The sequence below is a fragment of the Suricata suricatta genome, chromosome 17 (assembly GCF_006229205.1).
Source record: "Suricata suricatta isolate VVHF042 chromosome 17, meerkat_22Aug2017_6uvM2_HiC, whole genome shotgun sequence".
Classification (NCBI taxonomy): Eukaryota; Metazoa; Chordata; class Mammalia; order Carnivora; family Herpestidae; genus Suricata; species Suricata suricatta.
The window spans coordinates 10,709,493-10,724,793 of NC_043716.1; the positions used below are offsets into that span (position 1 = coordinate 10,709,493).

At 58.2% G+C, this 15,301-nt stretch overlaps 1 protein-coding gene across 1 annotated transcript in view; it reads left to right on the forward strand.

Moving 5' to 3' along the window:
- The window catches only part of TOM1L2 (target of myb1 like 2 membrane trafficking protein), a 54,079-nt gene extending 44,368 nt beyond the window's left edge, over positions 1–9,711 (forward strand). The window contains exons 14-16 of the mRNA XM_029928883.1: positions 2,778–2,837; positions 4,648–4,684; positions 5,711–9,711. Coding sequence (XP_029784743.1) covers positions 2,778–2,837; positions 4,648–4,684; positions 5,711–5,859 — 246 coding nt within the window. The 3' untranslated portion in view covers positions 5,860–9,711. The remainder of the gene's footprint in view (positions 1–2,777; positions 2,838–4,647; positions 4,685–5,710) is intronic.
- Positions 9,712–15,301: the final 5,590 nt, after the last annotated feature.

The window sequence follows — 15,301 nt, forward strand, 5'->3', positions numbered from 1 at the left end:
CCTTACTAGAAGGTGCTTGACCCCGGTGCCATGCTCAAGGCGTTGGTTTACCAGGGCAGAAGGTTTACGTAGCTGAGCTATTGTGTGCAGCCACAAGCAAGTCAACCTTTGCCCTGTGTTCTATAAGCTTCACTGTCAGCTCTCCCCCCAACTCCACGGAGGTTCCGCCCTGAGGCCAAGTGCCTTCTGTACAGGAAAGGGTCGATTCCGATCACTTACGATATTCCTAGATTTCTGGTCTTCCTGACCTGGAAGTTAAGGGGCTTGGAGTCCTGTGGGGTCAAAATTAAATAGAACCTAGCCATCACCCTATTTCACAGATGAGGAGCCCGAGACCAAGAACTGCCCAAGCAAGCTCTTTTCTCCCTGCTCTGCCTCTTCACCTGAAGCCCTGAGGCTTCTTAGGAGAGCAGAGACTCCTGGGCTCGGGAGTGAAGAAGCAAGTCCAGAGAAAAGTGATTTGCTCCAGGGACCTGACGAGCCCAGCCCGACCGACCCATTGCCCGGTGCTCTGTGCTCAGCCTGGCTCCTGGGGCTTCGCCGGGAGGATGCCTTTCCATAAACACACTACTTATTTGGAAATCTAAAAGAGGGAAGAAAAGCGTTCCCATGATCCAGCTTTGGGGAATTTTTTTTTTTTTTGAGAGAGTGAGGAGTTTCTCAGATGTCAGTGTTTATTTTCTGAGCGTGCTGGCTTTCAAGAGTAATCCTCAAAGAAGGAAACTGGAGCACGATACACAGTCTCAAGAGACTTCTTTGTGAACAGTAACAAAAATATTGTAAGCCAAATCTGAAGGTTCAAGACCCATGACCCCATAATGGCTTTTTTTCCAAGCTTCTGCAGCACATTGCAAAGCTCTACCCATCGAACCTTCGTTTCTCCTCGGTAGACTGAAGCTGGGTAGGTATAAGAAAGCCCAGTGCACACTCGCAACGGCCGTGGTTGGCTGGGTTTTCTCATTGGAGATGCTGCTAACTTTCCAAGCTTTGTTTCTGGGAACTTGGTGTGGCGAGCAGCCTCCCAGGGGCCAGGCATTCTGACTTAAAAGCATCAAGATAATGAAAATCGGCATCTCCTGTCACAGGAACGTGTCAAGACAGAAGTCCTGCCAGCAAGCATAAAATTAGCAGATCGCACTCTGTGTGCCTTGACGGCCTTCTTTTTGATGGGGGGTTGGGTGCTGCCTGAGGTGCGGTTAGTACATCCACGCTGGGCGTTTGTGCCCTCGAGAGTGAGAATCACAAGCCTCTTGTCCCTAGGAGTCATTTCAGGCATTGACTTTTGTTTTCAATATGAGGTTCCCAGTAAGTCAAAGAAATAAAATGACAGTGTAGATAGGATCTTCCTAATCTGATCAAGGATGAGCTTGAACCTTCATGAAAATGTGTGTGGGCTGCCCACGCTGGGTGTGTAGTTAGGCACAATGTACGTGTGTGTGTGCACACGCAGTGCGTGCAGGACCCCTGCTCAGCACACTCAGGCGGCCTTAGGAGCCCTTGCGCTGCCTCACACCCCAAAGTCCGTCAGCAGCAGGTTTCTGTCTCTAAGGATCGCTTGTTCCGTCAGGGCAGGGCTGGTAATATGAAATCTTTGTTCTTTTCCTTTGTTAAGGTCGTGTTATTTTTTAGATTTGGCAAACACTGAGGCAGCCCGCTCAGTGCTTATTTTAATTACCCTAGACTGTGACGTTGGGGGGAAACCAGCTGTAGACACAGTGCTAGCGAATTTTCTAGCAACAGTGGACTTGGGAGCCCCTATTGCATTCCAGCCAAGTGCATGTTTCAGAATCGCTGCCCCCGAGGCCTTGGCCTCATGGGCCAGGCACGGAGACTGCTCAGGCACCCATGAGGCACATCTTCATTTGCTCGGGACCCAGTCTCTCTCTCTCTCTCTCTCTCTCTCTCTCTCTCTCTCACTCACACACACACATGCCCCGGGTACTGCTCCCCCATTCTCAGTTGAACTTTTCTTTGGCTCCGGAAGTCCAGCCAGCCATTGAGAGCTGGAAAACAGGGTGAGACTAAAGGAGCCACTGCATTCAGGACTGCATCGTGATTCTCCCCCAAAGAGACACAAAGACAACTAAAAAGACAGCTGAAGCCCCTACCTCACTTTGGTCATCAAAGCCCCAGCTTGGCCCCCTTGCCTTGGCAGTGAGATGCCCCTGCTTGCTGGCAGCCAGGCCACACCCAGGCCCCGGCACGCCCCTCCTCCCACTCAGAGACACACTGGGACACATTCCGAAACACTTCCAGTGCCCGCCGGCACCCCCCATCCCCCCCACCCCGCTCCCCAGAGGCATCAGGGGCTCCCTGGTGCCTCCTTCAGCCACTCCCGGGGGCTGGGCTTGATGGCGGGTAGGCAGGACTCTTCCAAGCGTCCTAACCCGGTGAGTTCAAAACCAGCCTTCGGGACCAGCGCGTTCCTGAGATGAGAAGAAGGTGCTTGGCGCCCTGGGCTGAGAGTAGTCAAAAAGTTCTCCATTTCAAGAACGCGTACTGCTGCCGTCCTTCCTCCCTACCTCCCCCCACCCCCCTCCCAGCGCCCACCCATCAGCCCTGCTTCTTAGAACTGGCCACCTCATTGCTTCCCTCACCTGCCATTTCATATGTGGCTGCCTTGTGTCGCCCGCGCCTGCTGTGCCAACGTGTGGTTTTGCTCTGTGTACGTTTTGGTTTTGTTTGGGGGTTGCTTTTGACGATTTACTTTGTTCGGTGTTCTGTCTCCCCTCGCCTGGCTGTGGGGCTGCCTGGCCCGCTGCTTGCCGCCTCCATAGATCCCCGTTGCGCAGCCCTCTGTCATGGACGACATTGAGGTGTGGCTCAGGACGGACCTGGTGAGACTCGACTTTTCTCTTACGCGTGTGGGGCGTGGCGAGGCAGAGGCGCTTCTCAGGACAGCCCGGGGGCCAGGGCCCGCTCCCCCGTGGGGTGCAGAGGAGGGAAGCCTGCCGGGCGCGGAGCACCTGCTGCGGGCACAGCCCCCTGGGGCCTCGGCCCGTGGGACTCTGGAGGCTCCAGGACTTGCGTCCAGTCACTTTTCTGGATCTAGTGTGTGTGCGCTTGGGTTCTTTAGCTTTGGGGTTTTTGCTTGGGTTTTGGGGGGGTTTCGTGGGTTTTATTTTTATTTTTATATTTTATTTTTCACTGTAAACTGTATAGAGATGAGTCGAGTGGTGGGTTTTTTGTTTTTTTATTTTTATTTTTGTTCTTGTTTTTTTTGTTTTTGGTTTGGTTTTTTTGTTGTTGCTGTTTTTTGCTTTTTGTCATTCCACTTCTCCAGTATCATCTGGTATCTTGGATTTAAAAGAACCCGGGGGACTGTGGTCTCTACCCACAGAGCTAGGACAGGAAGGTGAGGACATTGTGCAGCTGCAAATAGCAGCAGGTCCCAAGAAAGGGAGGACTGCAGTGGCGGGTCCCTCCCTCTCCTGCTCACAAAGCACTTTCACTCTCAGGCGGCCGCATGGAAGGCAGAGTGGGGGAGGTTGGCCAGGGGGGCTGACAGACAGATGCACTTCTGGGAGGGTGCCTAGAGACACCTCACCTCTTGCTCCTAGCTGCCACCTTTTCAGGGGGACTCTGTCCCCAGAGCACGGCATCTTTAACCACAGGATTGGCCCAGCTGGCAGTGGGCTGCTAACTCAGCCCCCTCCTGTACTGGGATAGGGCCTTGCACTGCCCCGGGCCATCTCCCCACAAGGCCACGCTTTCTGAAGACCCCCGTTGCTCAGTGAGTTAGACCCCCAGATGCCTGCCATGCCAGGATGAAAACGCCCCATTATATCTTTCCCAAGGGAATGCCTGGAAAAGAAATAGGGCCTGTCACAGAGGCAAAGCAGGAAGGACCAAGGCCCTCACTTCATGGGCCAAGGTTCAGAAAGGGGGAAGGGGCCTGTCTGGCAAGGCTGAGCAGCAGACCAGTGGCAGGGACACGGAGGAAGCCAGGTCTCCTGTCTGAGCCCAAGGCCTTGTCCACTTCCCCATCCAGCTCCTTTCCCTGTCACCATGCAGTAAGTTCCAGCGACCACTGTGCTCTCCAAAGTCCAGTCCTATTCACTGTCATTGTTAGGAGCTCTCAGAGCTCCCATGGCTTCTCAGGAACCGGCAGCAGGTGACGGAATCTGGGCCACAGGAGGCTGTGGGGCGCGGCTTCTGGCCTGACTGTGCTGTACTGCCACATACTGCCTGGTGGCAGGCCCGAGCCTGGGGCTTCGTGGCTCTGTCTCTTCCGGGCCTCATGCAGTCCCCAGCTGTTGGCATGGACAGTGGGCTCCCAGAACCCTGTGGCTACTGAGTGAAGGAGCCCTGAGGGGACCTTGGGCAGGCTTGTGGCTCGGCCTCCTTGTGGCCCCTGCTCTGGGAGAGTGTCGCTGGGTGGCCGGAGGCTTGCTGCGGTCCTGCCCGTAGCTCCAACCCAGACAACCAGCCTGTGCCTTTTTTTGGATTTTTCTTTCTGGTCCTTCTGGAGGATCAAAGCCTAGAACTACTCAGTTTGGGGTGATTTTGGTTTTGCTTTTTAGAAAACAAAGTTTTTGTGTCTCCACTAGAACAAGCAGCACTTACTCTCACAGAACTCTGGGCACGGGAAATGGGGGGTCTGGCCCAGGCTGGGCCCTAATGCCGCTCCCTCTGCTCCTTCCACAGAAGGGCGATGACCTGGAAGAGGGCGTCACAAGTGAAGGTATGACCAGGCCGGGACCTTGACAGCTCCCCACCCTCCGTCTGCTGCCCCTGCACCAGGCTCGTGGGGTGCACACGGGCCAGCACCCCACAGGCTGGGAGCCTCCCCTGCTGGCACGTCTCCTGGGGCCCATCCTGGCTTGGCCTGGCCTCCTGGGCCAGGGGCTTCTCTGCTGTGTCCCCACCAGACCCCAAGCGGATGAGGGAAGTGTCAGAACACGTGACTTAAGAAGGTCATAGAGCTAGTGAGTAGTAGGTCCAGATTGCCATCCTAGGTAGCGTGACCCCCCAAACCTGCGGTCCTAACCCGTTTGTCCCCACCCCTGAATTCTCCATCCAGCAGAGAGGCAGGACGTGCCATGTGGTCCACGGGGCACATAGGGAGCTTGTGGGGCCTGGCGTCCTGTGACCCCACTTCTGGGGGGCCAATGGATGACGGGTCGGGTAGGGAAGTTCCCATGATGGTCCTCCAACACCCCCATCTCACCGTCTCCTCTCCCCTGCTCCTCCTGTCTCCGCCACTCCCTGCCACTCTCCCCTCTGCACTGCCCCCTCCCCATTCTGCCAGACCATCCAGTCCGACCCCCTCCACTGGCAGAACTTTGCTCAGAGGATGAGAGTAAGGTAGGGGGATGGTCTCTGCCAAGTTTAAGTGGGCACTTGGCCCTCCAGCTCTCCCTGCCCTGCCTCCAGTGCTGATCTGCTGCATGGAAAAGCCTCAGGCCGGAATCATAACTGCCCCTTCCTCCTGCACCATTTGCAGGTAGCCAGGCTTCCTGCTTGCCCCGGAGGTGGCAGAGGGGGAAGCCAGCCTGAGTCTCCAGGCAGCAGACGGCCCAGAGGCATCCTGCTGGCCGCTCCCCTGCCACTCCCTGCCTCCTTCCCTGCAGGCAGCCCAGGCTAGTGTGCAGAGGGTGGGGACAGTGAATGGGGCTCAGAGAGGAGCAGGTGGGAGGTGGTGGTTTGAGCCTCACCGTGGGCCTAGCCTCCTACCAATCCTGCCCCTTGCCCTGGTTTTGTATTGCAGAGTTTGATAAATTCCTTGAAGAAAGAGCCAAAGCTGCTGAAATGGTTCCCAACCTCCCCTCACCCCCAGGGGAGGCCCCGGCCCCAGCCTCAAACCCCTCCGGCCGGAAGAAGTCTGAGCGGTCAGAGGATGCTCTTTTCGCCCTGTGAGCTGTTCTGCGGTTCCGCTCCCCAGACGGCAGGCCACCTCTTGTTCCCCCAGTCCTCACTAGGCACTGGCCATTCCTCCCATCCCCAGTCCCCACTCGGTCCTGTGCTGCTGTGTCTCCATGGAAACGCCACTGTGTTTGCTCCCAGGCCTCCCACTAGTCAGGACCAGCTTCAGCCACCTCTTTCTCTCCAGATGGTGGGACAGCAGCCAGAGGCTCTCTGCCCCTGCCCCTGCCCCTCTGGCCCACAGGCTCCCTCTACCCATGTGTCCTCCCCGGAAGAACAGGCATCAGGAGCCAGGCAGGCCCCATGGGACCATTTCCTGAGGAGACGTCTGGACTGCCTTTCTTCCGGTTTCCACCCACAGAGAAGGGGGTCAGATCCCAGCCCCTTCCCCCTGTGTCCTGCCCCTGCCTGGCTCAGTGGGTCTCCTTGGACTGGCCTACCCTCCGGTGCCCCTGTTCCACAAAGGGCTTGTCTGCACCTGTGGGCTTGGTCTCACTCCCTGGAATGCTGCTCCCTGACGCGTGTCACCTTGTGGCACTTGGCGTGCTCAGCACTTTAGAAGGCTCTGTGGATGCCCTTGTGCGAGGCCTCTCACCCTCTCGACCTTGTCTTCATCACGAGGCTGCTAGCCCGGGCCCCTGCCCAGGATGGCTCAGCAGCTGAGCCTGGGCCCCAGGGGTCCCCGGGGGACCCACAGGCTCCCGGTGTGCGGAGGGAGAGCCAAAAGCGGTTGCAGAGACAGCATGCGGCCCGTGAGGCTGGTCACGAGGCACGTGGGGTAGCTCCTGCAGAGATCCACCACTGCACACCAGACTGCTCGGTGTCCCTGTCTGTGGAGGGGCCTGCTCTAGGAGGAATTGCTCTGGGCTGCTTGGGAAAGCTCGGTTGGCTGGTGAGCGAGCACACCACGCTCGGGGCTTTGGCCTGGACTGTGGCGGCCTCTGTGCCTCTACCTCTAGGGCCCAGCAGCAGATGGCTCTGCACCATGTTTGGAGATCCAATGACTAAGGGGCTGGAGTGACCCTCTAGTCCTGCACTGCCCCTTGGCGTGGGTCTCTGCCAACATCGGTGGCTTCCTCCACAGAACATCCCAACAACCTGTCCTTCCCCCACCCCGAACCCCCTCGCCGCTGATTTGGACCCTCTCTCCAAGCCAACCTAGAAGGCTGGTGGCCTGGGGCTGAGAGCTAGGGCTTGAGGACACCTCCTCTCGTCACCGTCACTGGGTGTCTCCTGGCCACGGGCAAGGCACTCAGCCTTGACATGGTCTGGGGTCCAGCCTGCCCCACCCCTGCGCTATGGTTGCCCCGAAGAAGAAAACTGCTGCAGCAGCTGCTCTGAGCCAGTATGTGAGTTGCTGGGGCCCGGGTCAGTGTTCCAAAAGGTGCTGCCCAGGTACCCAGGCCAAACGTGTTCCTGAGCCATGGCGTGGTCAGCCCTTCCCACCTGGCAGGTGGAACAAGGAAAGAGCTGGGCTTGATACAGGCTTACACCAGGCCTCTCGCTGGAAGCCCGGCACCTCTGGTAGACAGCAGGGCGCTGCCCAGCCCAGAACCCTGTGCCCTGTGTCACCCGCCAGCCTCCTCCAAAGAGGAGGTGCGGGGTCTAGCTGGGGGCCCTCCTGGCAGGTCCAGCTGTGGGAGGTCACACTCCGACTCCCCAGAGGACATGCAGGAAGCTCCCCCTCAGAGATCAGAGCTCAGCCAGCCTGACTCCAGCCCCGCCCTCCCTGGCAATCAGTGCCACGCTCTACTGTCCCCCCGACCCAGCCCCTCCGTCCACTGGCTCCTCTCCTCTTAACATTGCTCACAGCCAGAGCCCCCTGAGGCCTGCCCGGACATTAGGACGTCTGAAGTCAGCTGGCTTGACGTGAGCTGCCGAGAAGGTGGCCGGGATGGTCCAGTTGTACCCAGCGACCCAGCTCGAATCCTCAGCAGCCTGGAGCACTTGCCTCTGAGGGGGCTGGGGGCCGAGCCCGGCGTCCTCCAAGGGACGAGCCAGCCTCCTGGCCTTGTGGGAGGAGAAGCCCCACCATGAGCGGGAGTCTGAAGAGTCTGAGGGGAGAGGAGGCTCCCGGCAGAGAGCTGACACCCATATCTGTCTGGGGAACCTCAGCACAGCTGCCCTTAGTACCCGTGGCCCAGAGCTGCTCCCCAACTCTGGGCAGTGCGTGGTGGTGGAGCCTGTGGCCGGAAGGCGTGGCTCACACAGGGAGGAGGCCCTGCCTTCCCGGCCTGCGCTGCCCCTCCTGTTCTCAAGTCCTGTGCGGAAGCAGCCTGCCCAGACCCAGAGGCCTGCACAAAAAGCTGAGTAGGGGCCCAGGTGACCTTAAGGGGGTGCTGCTCAGTTCTTCCTGTCCCGAGGCCGCAGGCACCCCAGGCCACTCTGCTGCTGGCTCCCTTCCCCCCAGGGAGCCCAGCTCCCAGGCCGCCTGCGCTGGCCAGTGCCTGGCCCTCAGGAGTGAGACCCTCATGAGCCACCAGCCGCTCCACAAGTGTTAGAAATCACAGATAAAGTATGTACTTAATTACACTAAATTATTGCTGGGATTCCTTATAAGCACTAATTATACCTGATTATAGGTTAAAAATATTTATTTTGTCAAAATATTTTCTTGGGGATGTGTTTAACCTTTTCTGTGTTCATTGTGTGCAGAGATGAGAAAACTAACCATTTCTTCCTGCTACCTTTGTGGCCAGTGGGCAGCGATGACCCAGGGCACTGGTGGGCTTGTGGCCAACCTGTCCCAGGGCAGTCCCTGCCTGGGAACCCCCCTCCCAGGGACCCAGCAGGCCGACTGGGGCCAGGCTGAGAGGTGACCCACCTGCTTATCAGCATGCATGGGACAAGGGGTTTCTGAGCCGAAAGGGCTTGATGCTGGCCAGGGCTGGAGGGAAGGGGGACTTCGTCCGTTGTCTGTCCTGTTTTTCTGTTTGTCAGCCCCATCTGTGTGAGTGACCGTGTCATCTGCCTTGGCTCACTGCCCTTCCCTTCCTCCTCCTGGGGTCCAGAGCAAGAGGGCCTGCACTGTCCCTCAAGACCCCCCACGGGGAGAGTGGTGGCAAGGGCTCTGGACCCTCCAGCTTCGTGGGGCAGACAGCTGCTCAGCCTCCGACACCCCTGCTCCTCCTCGGCCCTCCTGCCCTCCACATAACCTACACACGTTTCTCACTCGGTCTGGCCCAGCCTCCTGGACGGTTGAGGAGGACTGTGGGCTAGCTGGGTAAGAGCACCGAGCAGGAGCGCTGTGTTCTCAGCCTGGCCCCAGCCGGCCCGCCACGAGCCTCCCCTCTGTGTGCTGTAGGGACCCTGGGCCCTGCTGTCCGTCCACCCTGTGGGGACCAGCCCGTCTCACCACCGTGGCTGAGTGTGTGCTCGCGCACCCAGAAGACGCCCCTGGTGGTACCCACCTCTCCCAGTACCCGCCTCTCCCAGTGCCTGTCTGCGGCCCTTCCTGTCTGTGGGGGTCCAAGCCAGGTTTCCCCGCGGCCACCAGTTGTCAGCCCTGGAGTTGCAATCCTCCGGTGTCTAAAGTCTCCAGGCTCTCCTGGAGAAAGGGGGATGGATATTTATTTCCTAAAGTTTGCACTTAATTTGTGAGGGTCTCAGGATTGTGGGGGCTATTGAAAGAGAGACGTGTGGAGTTTATTGTCCAGTCGTCCGGGAAGTCTGATGTTCCGTCCCTGTTGTGCGTTTCTGTGGGCGGAGCCGGTTGTGGGGGGGCGGGGCAGTGCACTAGAGGCTCAGCGCAGCCGCCCACCCGCTGGCTCTCCTTCCAGATGTTGTCTCTTTCGTTTGGGTTCCTGCATGTAAAATGCTCCACAATAAATAAATGAACAAACTGCACCTCTGTGATCTCTGTGGAGTCAGCTGTGACCGTCCAAAGGGCCTGCCAGCTCTGGGCACCTGCTGCTTTTTGTTTACGTTTGTTATTTTTGAGAGGGGGCAGGGAGGGAGAGCGGGAGGAGCAGAGACAATCCCAAGCAGGCTCCACACTGTCAGTGCAGAGCCCGATACAGGGCTCGAACTCACAAATTGTGAGATCATGACCTGAGCCAAAACCAAGAGTCAGACACTTAACCGACCGAGCCACGCAGGCGCCCAAGTGCACCTACTTTCCCTAAGTAGGGGCTGCCCGGGGGCCCTGCTGGAGGAACCGCTCCGGCAGCCCCACTCCTCTTCAGCTGTGCCCAGACTGCCTGAGCAGCGCCCTGGCTGGCCTGGGGAGTCTGGGCTAGAGGGAAACCCCCATGCCTGGCCCAGCCTGGCTGTCACAGGGCACCCCCTGGTTTGGGGGGGTGTTGGTTGTGGCAGTTGGAGGCCTGCCATGGCCTGCCTGCAAGCTCTATTAGGGCCTGTGTTTGTCCCTGCGTCTTCTCCGGGTCCTGGGCATGTGGGGGGAGGGGCAAACAGGCCAGAGCGCCCCCCGCCCCCAGCCCCACTCAGCTGGGGTCCCCGAACTTAGGCAGGCCTCCACCGAATTATCTGTACAGCTTGTGCGAGGCACTGAATTTGAGGCCTGCTGCCCCAAGAGCCATTCCCCACTTCTAGAAAGAGCTTTACTGAGATAGGATTGCCATAGCATACAACGCACCTATTTAAAGTATGCCATTAGGTAGTTTTCAGTCTATTCGTAGAATTGTGCAACCATCACCATGACCAATTTTTGAGTATTTTCATCACCCCAAAAAGAAGTACCCACACCCCACACTCCCCAGTGTTCTCTCCTTTTTAAAAAGGTTTCTGTCCTGTCCTGGGAGCTGGCCACTCGGGTGCTTGCTGCCAGGCCATGGTCCTCCAGGAAGCAGGCCCAGAGGCGCAGGGGTCCTTGAGGGGCACGTTGCGGGAGCCACGTGGGGCCTGTGTCTTCTCTGAGGGGCTCAGAGGAAACTGAGAGCCTGTAAGTCCCTGCACCGCTCAGCGTGTGAGGACCTGAAGTAGGGTGGGCTTACTAAGCCCCCAGGTGAACCTAGAAAAATTGCAGAGACATCTCTCCACCCTGTCGTGTTCAGGTGAAAAGACCGAGCCGGAAGGCACGCGCACTCGCCTGGGTTTGTCCAGCGCTCCAGCTCAGACCTCAGCCTGAGGGGCGGGCAGCAGGTGAGGCCGTCTGTCCGCCCCGAACACCGGGGGGAGGTGGGGCTGCCTGCCTACTGCTGTGGGGCAGGCGGGACCACGACTGGGGGGCACGATGGGACCGCCACCAGCCCAGGTGAGAAGCGGCAGCACCCAGCTCCCAGTCGCCTCGTTGGGCTCTAGGGAGCTCTGTGGAGGCTCTGCGTGTTTCTGGCCAGTCAGAATGAGATAGGGGCTCCCACACCGGGGCAGGAGGGAGTGGGCCTCTGAAGCGTGGGAGACCCCCCGTCTCCAGTCCCGGTGAATAGAAGGCGTGGATCTTGAGCCCATCCTCTGGCCCAGCCCTGTACAAGGAGGCACGTGAGTGCCAAAAGAGGCCTGAGCTCTGTCCTGTGGACAGTGGCTTGGCCCTGAGACACCACCATGGACTTGCCAGGACACCCGGTCAGCGCATGTTCCTGACAGTTTGCTGCGGACCAGCTTAGCGCCGGAGGGGAGGGGCCGCTTGAGAATACCCTCGGGAGCTCCCAGCCTGGTTCAGTTCCCAGAATCAAGGACGTTCTGCAGCCGGGAAGCCCCAGAGCCGCCTTCCAGGGCTTGCAGGGCCAGGAGGCTCAGGGGCAGCAGCCAAAAACCCAGAGTCACAGAGCTGCTGCGTGAAGTTGCACAGGGGCAGGCCAGCCACGGGAGGGGAGGGCGGTGAGGCAACTCTGACCTGACTGACCAGCCTCCAGGGAGGGACCTCAAGATCCCGGGCAGAGACTTGCCAAGATGCATTTCCCCAGTACATTAGTAGCTGTTCCTACAAAGGAGGAACATAGAGAACTTTCTCTATGGAGAAAGAAGTGTGGGAAATGCAGAAGTAAAGTTAAGCAGAGTCAAGGCCTCTTTGTTCAAGATAAAGGTGGTTTGTAGCCCAAACTCCTCAGTTAGAGACATCATATTGGAACTTTTCTCGTGGTGGAAAGATGTTTGATTTAAACAGAAGGAGGGATTTGTTGACTTATGTAACTGAAAAGTTCTCAGCTTCAGGCATAGCTGGATCCAGGTGCTTCGGGATTTGGTCAGGAATCTGTTTCTCCCTAGGTCTTGGCTCTGCTTCCCCTGGGTGGCCCTTCCACGTGGTTAACTGAAGGCTGCCTACCGCTCCAGGCTGACTTTCCATTAGCAGAGAGAAGTTACTTCTTTTCTCAATAGTTGGAGCAAAGTACCAAACCCACCCTGAGAAACCAGGCTCTTAGCAGAGTGGGGTTGAAATCTGCGGAGGCGGGGCACCTGGCTGGGCTCAGTCGTACAGCACTGCAGGCTGTAAGTTTGAACCGCATGTTAGGTGTAGCAATTACCTAAAAAATAAAATCTTAAAAAAAGGAAAACTGAGGAGGCATTAGGCGGTCACTGCAGCGTGGGTGGAGAGGGCGGGGGGATAGGAGTGACACACTGGGGGGTGGAGACTTGGATGGAGACAAGCTTCTGGATTCCTCTTCAACCTTTGGTTGTCTTCCTTCATTGGCACCTGAGAGGAGATGCTTTCCAGCTCTGGGGGCCCTGCCTCCCCAGAGATCTGGAGGGGCACTGTGGGAACACTGTGTGTCTTTTCGTGACACACGTGCGGTCCCCCTGCTCGCTAGTCAGACGCTAAAGCACCTGAGGAGGAGCGTCTTTTTCTAACCCATCTCCCCTCTAAGAAAAGATTCTCCTTAGGGTCCCCAGGGACCAGGGGCGGCCAGAACAAGAGAACCTGAACAGGCATGAGCCACCCAGAAATTCCGCTCTATTTCAGAGGAGCCCCTGCCCGTTCTTGTTGAGTGGCCCCCAAGGGAGTCTGGTCAGGGCCTCCAAGCCCGCACCCTTGGCATCCCAGCAAGCAAAATCTCTGCCTTCAGCACTAGGGGGTCAGTGGGATGTTCCTGGAAACCCAGTGGACCTCTGCCTGGTGCCGTCTCCTCCCGGCCCCCACGCCCACTCTCAGGGGTTTGCAGGCTCACTGTGGGTCCCTGAACAAGCCCCTGCTCCTCTCTGGTATGTACTCTCCTGACCTATAAATTGGGATCATGGGTGGTAAGCCGATGCCTAGAGGGGCCTTTTTATTGCACTCATTTATGAGTGAAGTGGCCCCCATGTGACACCCAGGGACTAACAGGAACAGTGCGGGGAGGGGGTCACAGCTCTGGCTACAGTGCACCCAGTTGTTGAGCCCAGGGTTACTCAAAACTCCCATTTTTCAAGAAAAAGCAAAAACCTCACCTTTAAGTGGAACCCTTCACACTTGATAATTAATTCAAAATCAGAGCCCATGCAGAATTGGATTTGGCTTGTGGAGGTCAGATGATGTCTTGGGGTCCCCGTGGACTCTTCCTTCTACTAATTCAACCCCCCACACTCTGTGACTCCCCCTGAGTCTACACCTGGCCTCACCCCAAGTAGCCTGTTAGCGCCCAGGGGACAAATGCCCCCCCCATTCTTCATTTCTGTCACCTTCACCCATCATGTTGCAGAATTGGTGGTTCTACTGTATCTCTGGTGGAGTGCTTGTTGAATGATTCATTGATAAACCTGGTGGTGACCTCCATGAGTGAGCTGCTTTGAGCAAAGCTGACCAGAAGAAGCTCAGAGAGGGCTAGAAATAATTTGCCTAGCACACAGCAGAAGCCAGCATGAATTGAGAATACAGGGTCATCTAGGACCAGAATCATCCATGTCAGCAGCCATCTGGTCCCATTACACCCGGATGGAGAGAGTGAGGGGTGAGGCGGAGAGAGGCTCCAGGCTGGCTCTGTGCTGCTTGGCCCCCACAATCTGCGACGGTCCTGGCAGTGCCAGCAGCCGTGGCGAGGCCAGTGCCTGCCCCTCCACCCACCCTTGAGCTCTGCCAACACGAATAGCCTTGACGGAAGCCCTGCCCGTGCTGGACACCTGCCCCAAATGTCTTGGAACCCACAGATGTCTGTCTGTCTCCAAGACGTTTAAGGAAATAAGGGGGGGGGGGATTGTACCCCTACTTCAGAGTTGACAAAGCTGAAATCGGGCAGGGGGCCGGGTTGGGTGACACAGCCTCTGGGAGCTGGGCGTGCCTCACAGTCCGGAGAGCCCCGGGCCACAGGGGCCCAGGGCAGGGGGCGGTGCCGTCCCAGGTCAGCCCCGCCCCCGTGTCAGGACGCAGACCTGGCAGCAGTCCCAGCCAGGTGTCTGGTCGGGAGGCCTGGCCCAAAGAGCAGGCCCAACTGGTCCCAAGGGCCCAGACCCTGCCAGCCTGCGCCGCGGTCCCGCCCCCCCCACCTCCCCCACCCTCCCCACCCTCCCCACCCTCCCGGGACGAACGGGCGCGGTGCATGTGACCCAGGGCCCCGCTCCGAGTTTCGCGCTGACGCCGCGCGTCACCCCACTCGGCACCGGGCGCCCATTGGCTGCGCCCCAGCCCGTGGGGGTGGGACTTGTCTGGCTCTGCGCCCCAACTCCCCTGGGTCTCTGGCCGCTACCCTACGCCCGGTGAGGAGCCAGCACCGCTCCTCGGGCTGCCCAGACCCTGAGAAAATCAGGGACAACAGCGCTGTGAGGCCATGGGCAAGTCGCTTTTCCTCCCAGTGCCTCAGTATCCTCATCTGTAAAATGGGAAAAACAGCCCGGTCCTCCTGGGATTGTTGGGAGGAAAACATGGGTTAACATTGGTAAGCATTCAGAGATTGTTGCCAGTGCAGACACAGCCTGCCAGCATCACTGCCGGCCAGGCTGGGACCCTTGCCCCCTCCTAGGCACGCCAGGACAGGGGCGCCCCACCACCACAGCTTGTGCCCCTCCGTCCCTGGCGCACCCCTTCCTTGTATGAGTCCCGATCACCCCAGCCAAGAGGGGTCTGGTGAGCTTGTTTGGGGGTCTCAGGCTCTTTAGGGGTAGGACCCCCCCCCCCCCCGCCCCGTCTTTCCTCATTCTCGCCTTGAGAATTGCCCTTGGTAATGTAAGGCTGTGAGGCAAAGTTTTGTCTTTTCAGTTGCGAAGATTTAAAACACCCCACACCCTAACAATGACCCATGGCAGGGGCTTCAAGTTCAAATGGCATTTCTAGCCTGGGCGGCAGGTCAGGCTTGACCTTGCCTTTCCCTCTTTCTCCTAACTCCTGCACGTATGGCAGGCATAGTTAGTGACTCCCGCTCTTTACATAGAGGGCAAATTCATGAGCAGGATGGTGAGGCAGGTGTGCTGTGACAACTCCAGCACACCCCACGTGCCTCTGCAGGGTGAGTGCGGGAAGGTTATTCTCGTTTCACAATCCAACAGCCGAGGCTCAGAGAAGTGGAACTGGCGCCTGGCCGGCCGCTAAGCAAGCAGGTGAAAAGCCAAGCCAGCATCCTGACTCTGGAAAAAG